Source organism: Gekko japonicus, unplaced genomic scaffold, assembly GCF_001447785.1.
Source record: "Gekko japonicus isolate JY-2015 unplaced genomic scaffold, Gekko_japonicus_V1.1 scaffold407, whole genome shotgun sequence".
Taxonomy (NCBI): domain Eukaryota; kingdom Metazoa; phylum Chordata; class Lepidosauria; order Squamata; family Gekkonidae; genus Gekko; species Gekko japonicus.
Genome location: NW_015172563.1, coordinates 1022360 through 1031688, shown reverse-complemented (window position 1 = coordinate 1031688; position 9329 = coordinate 1022360). Strand labels below are relative to the sequence as shown.

Sequence of the window (9329 nt, the reverse complement as noted above, 5' to 3'; positions counted from 1 at the left end):
GATGGCAAACCTAGACAGCATATTAAAAAGTAGAGACATCACCCTGCCAACAAAAGTCCATATGGTCAAAGCAATGGTATTCCCAGTAGTACTGTATGGCTGCGAGAGTTGGACTATAAGGAAGGCCAAGCGCCAAAGAATAGATTCTTTTGAATTATGGTGCTGGAGAAGACTCTTGAGAGTCCCCTGATCTGCAAGGAGATCAAATCAGTCAATCCTAAAAGAAATCAACCCTGACTGTTCCCCGGAAGGCCAAATACTGAAGCTGAAGCTCAAATACTTTGGCCACCAAATGAGAAGGGAGCACTCACTGGAGAAGACCCTGATGCTGGGAAAGATTGGAGGTCAAAGAAGAAGGGGACGGCAAAGGATGAGATAGTTAGACAGTGTTATCGAGGCAACAAACATAAAATTAAGCAAACTCCGGAGCACGACGAAAAACAGGAGGGCCTGGCGTGATGTGGCCGATGGGGTCACGAAGAGTTGGACTCGACTGTGCAACTGAATAACAACATTTAACATCACTAAAACCTTTGTTTTTCCTATAAGGTCAAAAGACTTAAATTAAGCCAGAGGGCCTCTCCGGAGGAAACATGATATTCTTCAAATGTATTTTGTTTCTTACAGCAGTCCTGGCAATTTTATACAAATGGCTAGATGAGCAGCCTGCTGTTTAGGACAACCACATCATAAATCAGCAATTCCTGAGTTGTTAGGATTGGTGTATAGGAAATCGTTCATGATATTGCTTTGGAGAGATACATTTGGAGAGACATTTGGCTGCAGAGCAAAGGCTGTAGAGCAACCAGAGATAATGAATAATCCAAGGGCATACTTACACATATTTTCTTGTGTGCCTGGTTTATTAAAGAGTAAGAACAGTAGCACAGGAAGTAGCATAAATATGCACAACACACACAAACTAAGCTACCCTATGGTGTGAAGTTTTGCGTGTTCTGTCCCTGAGTGGAATGAAGTACTAATTCCTATATGCAGGGGTCATTTCGTAGAAAAAGAGCTAGGGGGACTCATTAGCATAACTCATTAGCATATGCCACACCCCCTGACATCACCGGAAGTGTGTCCTCCCCACAGCCGGCGGCGACCTCCAGCGGGCACCAGCAGGGAGCTCCAGGCCCCGCCCTCCCGCACCTCACCCAGGGGGATGGCGTCCCCCCCCAAATGACCCCTGCCTATATGAAATACTGTGTCTTCTTTGACCTTTGAAAGGGACAGAATTTATATTTAATAGAGGGGGGGGAATCATTATTTTGACATTAAAAAGCAACATGTCCATTAAAATTTAGCACATACACTACCAAAATCTTTTAATATGTACTATGCTGTTTCTAGTCAAGGTCATCCAAAGAGCAAGATTTTGAAGCAAGATGCCAGTTATGCTGAACAAACATTAAAATGTATATTAACAAAGGGTTTTGCATGCAGAGACAAGCATTTATCTGACATATTTTTTAAAAAAGAAATCTCAAAGTGACAGAAACCTGAGACATGCTAAATTCAGTAGAAGAGGAGCATCAGGATAAAAAGAAGTTTCATTCTTATCTAAGATATCTCTTATGGCTCACTGGCACTGCATCATTCTAGTACTGTTCCACAATTTTCCTCTTAAAGACACTGATAGGCTTAGCAAAAACAAACAGAAACACTATTAGACTATTTTTCTTACAAGTTTAATGCTTCTCATTTTACCATAGCCCCCTCACAGAAAGGAATAAATGAAAAGACTCTTTATATAACTGGAAAATAAAGAAATTTAGTCCTATCAAATTATAAAATTGTATTTTAATCATATGCTGCTTTTTAATCTAAAAATACCAAAGCAATATATGAGAACGCAACCAAACATTACAACAACCAAAGTAGTAGATATATCATCCATTGCTTCCTATGTATGTAACAACAAGAATATTCAGCAGTGATCTAATAAGGTCTTTTAGGTGGAACCTTAAAACAGATGCCTGGAATCCCTTTGTGCATGTGTAATGTGTTGTGAAATACCTTGTTGCTTTTGCTTCATAAGCAGTATGTGGCTCCTTGCACTGAATGTTACCTAAACTTTCACCTACAAATCTTCATTTGGTTTTACTGACATCTCAACAGAAAACACTTAATACTAGTAAGGGAATATCTCACAGTCTGCACTTCAGAAGGACTTCTGTTGGGTGGGACTTATTTTATACAATTTCTGCTGTAACAGAGGAGGCCACTCCACAGGATCCTGCTGGCCTCCAGACTGCCCTGCAATCTACTGGCTGTGACCTGAGCCCATAGCAGATCAACTGCACTCCTGCTTTAGGAGTACAGCAAGAGAGCTGCTCGGTTGAGGAGAATAGTCTGGAGGGCTGGTTTCAGCAGATGGGCAGCGGGATGACTGGCACAAGAGAGAAAGGGAGGCACTTTCACTGGATTCCCCCTCCTCATAGCACTTCATGCTGAGTGGCTTTTTGCCTATGGACTCCCACAACCATTTTTGCTGGAGAGGGTCACAAAGACCTCCTGTGGGAAAGAAGGGGAAAATAACTGTCAGAAAGGATCTTCTGTAGCATTCAACAATGTTTCCATGTAGAGATGCCTATCCACAGAGGTCATTTCGGGGGGGGATCGCGGGGGATCGCAGTTCTCCCGGGTGAGGTACGGGGGGGCACATGACAAAGCCCCGCCCTCTGCTTCCAGCCGCTCCACTTCCGGCCCTTATTCAGCCAGGAGGAGGCAGGAGAAGAGGGAGGGTAAGTTGCTTCCTCCCTGCCCCTCCCCACCCCTGCCTGCCTGGGGCCAGGGAGGGCCTTCGCGGGGCTTCCTTGCACTCCCGCCGGCTGGGACTGTTGGGAGCGGGGTGTGTGGCCTTATGACTCACTTCCGGTGATGTCAGGGGGTGTGGCATATGCTAATGAGTTATGCTAATGAGCTCCCATAGCTCTTTTTCTACGAAACGACCCCTGTGTAACCACCTTTAAAAGCCACATCTCCAAGCACAAAATCTTAAATCAGAAGCAACTTCTGGAATACCACTGTACTGCAGTGGCTTCCAAATCACATATTTATATCCAGAACACCAAATGCCATAGTAGCATGGATCCAATCAATTTCATAATTCCTTTTATCAGTCTGCAGAGCCTTGCCAACTGCATTGTTCTCTCTTGCATATTCTTTCAGGAAAAGCTAACACACAAGGAGAAAAGGGCAGCCATAAAAATAAATGAGCTAGACCCTTTTCCTGTGAAGAAAAGCTAAAGAATTCGGATCTTTCTGTTTAAGTAGGAGAAGAAGATGATGATGACTAGTGGGAGACATGACAGAGCTTACAACTGTGGGCTTGCAACTGTGGGCTCATAACAACATCTTGTGGATTGTATGAGTATGGCTGGAATGCTGGGACTTTCCCCAGTTTTGCAGCCTTTGTCATTCTTGACAGTAGCTGCTTGCACAGTCCCAGCAGCTACTCTCTATTGCCCAAGCATGCAAAAGGTGGACCCATGAAGACTTGCAGTGGAACAAAAATATCATTCCCTCCTCAATTGGCTTCCACCTGCCTTCCTCGTATTCTGCATTCATTTAGCCATCCTTCCTTCACTCCCACTTCCTTTTCCATGGACTTTCCCCCTGATCCCCCCCCCCGATGTTTTCCCTGGCCACTCCAGCCACCTGGCCAGACTTCCCTGCCTCATCAACTGCACCATACAGTTCTTCCCCTTTATCAGCAGTACCCCGCATCCCCCAAATTTACCCTCCCCCACTCCCTCCTTTCATTGTCAAGAAACCACTTTAGGATAAGCAACCAGAAATAGCACCCAAAGGCAGTGTTCCCTCTAAGCTGAGTTAGTATGAGTTAGCTCACAAATTTTTAGCCTCCAGCTCACAGATTTTTGTCTTCACTCAGGAAGGAGGGCTCCAGAGCAAACTAATTTATGCAATAGCCAAACTGCTCGCTCACAACTTTAAAGCCAGTAGCTCACAAAGTAGAATTTTTGCTCACAAGACTCCACAGCTTAGAGGGAACATTGCCCAAAGGTGGGGAGGGTGCCACAGTTATACATACATATTTTATTATTAATAAAAACTGTAAATACATAAATATATAGTAAACTTATTCTCCTTCTAAAACTAGAACTCAGGAGCACACAGGTGAGTTGATGGGCAGCAGATTAAAAAATACAAAAGCACTAGTTAATGCATAACTTACATAAATAATCCATTGCCCAAAACTGTAATGATAGCTGCTAAATTAAGGCTGCAATCCTAAGAACATGTACGCAAGAGTAGGCGCCATTAAATAAAACAGGACTTAATTCTCTGCAAACATGCATAGGATTGCACTGTAAGTGACTTTAAAATTACATTAAACAAATAAAGGTACATCTATGTTTATGACCCAAGATGGTTAAATGGAACTTCCATGTTCAGAGTCAGCATATTTCTGAATATCCATTATGGGGTGGCAATAACAGGTTTGGCTTCTTCTTGCAGGCCTTCTACAGGCATCCAGTTGGCCACTATATGAAACAGGATTCTGGCACAGACTAATTTTGGTCTCATCCAATGGAAATCTTCTTGTATTGTTATGAATTTGAACTTGAGTGTCTTCTGTTTTATTTTATTTTTACAAAAAGAGGGGGTTTTGGACCGCTTTAGGAAACCCCTCACCTTCCATCTATCTCTATTTTTTTTAATTATTGTCATACAGTCCTATTTTTTAATTCTTCTCTCCCTTGCTTCAGAAAAGCAGCTGTTAACATATCAACTAAATTACAAAAGCAGCTGAATGACTAACTTTATAAAGGTCATAGTCCAAAGCTCACAAAGGTTTTGCAGCCTAATATGTACAATACGGAAGCACAAGTAAATTTGTGTACCAGCTCATTAAATCAGGTTAGAAGTAAACTGGGTTTCAGAAACTTAACTAACTAAACTGCTTCACAGACAACAAAAAACCACTGGTCACAATTGACCTTTAAAAATGCTTCCTGTATTCCCCTCACCTGGTTTTTTGCCACTAAAAATAGTGTGTGGGGGGGTGGAGGTAACTGCGAGAAAGAAACTGAAGCTCCTTCTCCCTCCTCACAGAGCCAAGTGAACAAGCACTTTTTAAGGGAATTCCCCTGATCAACATCTGACTATGAGTCCGGTTGTACACCTGTAACCTGACACATGTTGGGCATGTCATAATTAGGCCTATGCCCTAATCATGATTTGAGCAATAACTTTACATCCCTGAGTGGCAAAGTGAGTGACTCACTCAGCAGCAGCAGTGTACCCAAAAGGCCTATGAGATGCTATTAAAAAGAGTAGGAAGGAACTGTATTCTCTTTGTATTGCCGACAGTGAATGTAGTCTGGTTTTACCTACAGCAGAGGTGGAAGCTTCACTGAATCGTCTAGAACAGCAAGTGCTGGACAGCACACTCACGAGGATAGCAGACAGCTAGCAAATTGCAATGCAACATCCTGTGAGGGTTGTTTAATTTTTTTTTAATCACAGTAGGTATTGTTTTATTGACAGACTTCAGTAAAATACTAAAAAAATCACAGTAGGTACTGTTTTATTGACAGACTTCAGTAAAATACTGATGTAATACTTATGACGTGATTATGGGTGACTAAGGCAATACCTTTAATAGTAACATTCGCTTTGAAGTCGCTGAGTTATAAAAAAAATCTGCAGACCAAATCCCCATCTAGACAGTTAGCAAGGACTGTTCTAAAGAATACTTCATCACACATACCATATGGATACATTCCAGGTCAGTCATGACACACTGAACCAGCAAAAAAATTAATTAATTAATGCTGCGGTGTTTACGAAGTGTGGCAGGATGTTTATCACCAATACTGCAATCTTGCTATCAATTTTTACAATTTAAGCTCACTGGACCATGGCAGGCATAACCAGACTTCGGTTCATGCTTTCAGTCCATATCACCAAGTAGTGCGTGACGCAGAGGGATTAAAGTCTCCAGAACAGATCACAGATCTCAAATCCCTGGAGGGTGATGAATGCCATGGTGCTGCTGACTCCAAATGCCATTTCAGGTTGCTCAAGGTTTAGAACATTAGTTGTAACAACAGAACGCTGTTGAATCTGATGTTTTTTTCTATAACATAGAATCACAGAATCACAGCATTGGAAGGGGCCAAGCAGGCCATCTAGTCCACCACCACCCCCGCTCAATGCGGGATCAGCCTAGAGCATCCCTGACAAGTGTTTGTCCAGCCGCTGCTTAAAGACTGCCAGCGAGGGGGAGCTCATCACCTCCCTAGGCAGCTGATTCCACTGCTGCACAACTCTTACTGTAAAAAGGGTTTTCCTAAGATCCAGCCGGTACCTTCCCACCCTTAATTTAAACCCAGTATTGCAAGTCCTATCTTCTGCTGCCAACAGGAACAGCTCCCTGCCTTCCTCTAAGTGCAAAAGGCAAAGGTTTCCCTTGCTCAAAAGCTAGTCAAATCTGACTCTAGGGGGTGGTGCTCATCTCCATGCCGAAGAGCCAGCGCTGTCCGAAGATGTTTCCGTGGTCATGTGGCCAGCACGACTAAACACCAATGCGCACAGAACGCTGTTACCTTCCCACCAAAGTGGTACCTATTTATCTTGCTTTCAAACTGCTAGGTTGGCAGGAGCTGGGGCAGCAAGGGGAGCTCACTCCATCACACAGCACAGAACTGGAGAGCTACAGACCTTCCAGTCTGCAGCTTCAGCATCTTAACCTCAGACAAGCCCTTCAAATACTTAAAGAGAGCAATCATGTCCCCCTTCAACTGCCTCTTCTCCAGACTAAACATTCCAAGTCCCTCAGCCTTTCCTCCTCTTTGATGTCAACTAGGTTGGAACTCTTCCAGAATAAGTAAACATGCAACCAGAACATAGGGTTGCCACCAGGCCTGGAGAAAACGACCTGTCTTTTTAACAGAGACTTAAGAGGATGTTATTTACCAAGTGAGGTTATTTACACCCATGGCATAAAAAGCTTCATTTATTCATTTCCACAAATTAAACTTATATTAAAGGGACAAGACATTTTTATCAACCAGAACTAAATAACACACTTTCCTCTCAAGGTCCCATATAAATGGAAGTGCCAAAAATAACTTCTCTGTTGTCCAATTTCCCATCAAGATACGATGAAGAGATGCCCTGACCTGGATAGCTAAGCAGGGCCAACCCTGGCAAGTATTTGGATGGGAGACCTCCAGAGAATACCAGGGCCAGAAGGCCAGAGGTAGGTTACCAAGCCACTTCTTTGAATGTCCTCCGTGCCCCAGTAGGAGGTCACCATGACTTCCAGGTATAGGCACACACACAAAAATGCAAAAATACCCCCCCCCCTCAAAAAAGAAAGATATGATGAAGAGAAGCTGTCTAATTGTTACCTAGTAACATACTTTGTAGTTCTACCAAATCAGGAACAGACACCATGGACCCTAACCAAGGAAGACCACTCCCATAATCTCCATTTAGGTATCATTTCTCATTTCACCCTCCCCCCCAATTGCAAGTTATAATATATCTCAACCTGTGTTATCTCACAATCATCCCTGTGAAGCAGGATATTCACCACATACATGACACATATCTGAATCCCATATTAATTAATCTGGAATAACTATCGCCCCTCATTGTAATGTAATTGTAACATAATCCATAACACAGATTACAATCTCCACATCATCCATAAATATGCATCAGAAGAGTGGAGAAACCCATCTTTTTCTAGGGCTGACTAACAGATGCTGTGGAATAACCGATTCACATGATATAACTTTAGATATGAATTCCTGGGTATGATGCAGGTGATACAGCATGACTGGTGACAGGAGCTCCTCCAGTTCTGATGAACTCTTTGAGTGTAGAAAATCCTACAGATTGAGTTGAACAGCTCTAATTTCCCCATTATATGTGTGCCACCTCAAAAAGAGAGAGAGATGCAAGGTTTAACCTCTACATGACAGTCCTATCCCCTGTACTCTAGTTCTGTTTTGGATGCCAGATGTGTAAGAGTATATTGTGATGAATGTTGAGAGAACTCTAGTATAGACCTGCACAGATGCTCATGCTTCACATATTCCAAGGCTGAACCAAAGCACTGAAAACCAAGGCTGGTAAACTGGCTGAAAGCAAGCCCTGCACCACATACATAGTATTGGTTTATATTGGCTGAGAATGACTTCTCACAAAGTACCGGAGACCTCTGTGGCCTCCACACCCAACTGTAACCAACACAGATTCAGGTAACCAACACAGTATACAGAGAAAGTCCTTCCCGTGTGCTTTAATGATGCCATATGGTTTTAAATTCTGAAGCTGTGTGAGCTGTCAACCACAGATCCGTTAAATGGCACTAAACAATTCAGTCACTCGCTTCCCAATTTTTGCAAGACGGCTGTTTTGTCTGTTGCCCACCCTTCCTCCAGTGAGCATCACCAGGCAGCATCCCATTTTAACCTCATAACAACCCTGCCAGGTAGGCTCGCCTTGTAATCAGCATTCGAACCCAGGTCTCCGTGCTCCCAGTCTCGCTATTACACCTGAGTAAGCCCCGCCACCTCCGCTGCGCTCCTTGTGAGCGTCGCCTCCTTACCAGGGACAGAACTTTGTAGGCATTCCGCTCCTTGTCTTTGCCTATGGGCGCCGCCGCTTTCTCGGGTTCATCCGCGAGCTCCATGGCCGGCAGCATGGGCACCGCGGCTGAATTCTGCAACTCTGCCCTTGCGCCAGCCCCATCGCCGCGGAGGTTTTTTTCTGGGCTATTACCCGCAGGCGGATTGCCTTTGGCTCGGCTGTCGCTAGCGCTGCCAATGCTCTCCATTGTCCCTGCGGCGTGTCTTGCCCTCCGCCTCCTGCCGCTTCTGTTAATAAGGGGCCTGCGAGCTGCCCTGGCTCCGCCTCCTTCCCCCGGCTTTGGCGGGCTTCCCTCGGGCTGCCCAAACTGGGGGAGTGAGGGAACCAAACGTCCCGGATTCCTCGGTTTCCTGTCTAGGTCCCCTAGATCTAGGTGGTTCCCCCTTTCCAATCTGCGTTTGTGTGACTCTTCTCATGAAATGAGGAGGAATCTCCGTTTGTCTTCTGAAGAAGCTTTATTGGGGGAGGAATCCTCTGAAGTAACTAAAAGTGTGATTTCTTGAGGGATGGAATCATCTGGCTCCAAAATAGACGTTGCACTGCAGGAAGGTGACCGGGTTTGTTTACACGCGAAAGTGAAGATACATTTTCCTCTCCGGTTTTTTTTTTCTTTGTGGAGGGAGAAATATAACTCTTTTGCCTTCTTATATACACAGATTTTCCCAGAGCTCAAGCACTCCCTTCAATTCTAGGCT

The 9329-nt window shown here is 44.1% G+C and overlaps 1 protein-coding gene across 1 annotated transcript in view; it reads right to left on the bottom strand.

Moving 5' to 3' along the window:
• The window catches only part of ENPP1 (ectonucleotide pyrophosphatase/phosphodiesterase 1), a 62324-nt gene extending 53503 nt beyond the window's left edge, over positions 1-8821 (bottom strand). Inside the window, exon 1 of the mRNA XM_015421254.1 lies at positions 8594-8821. Within this exon, the coding sequence (XP_015276740.1) occupies positions 8594-8821 (228 nt within the window). The remainder of the gene's footprint in view (positions 1-8593) is intronic.
• Positions 8822-9329: the final 508 nt, after the last annotated feature.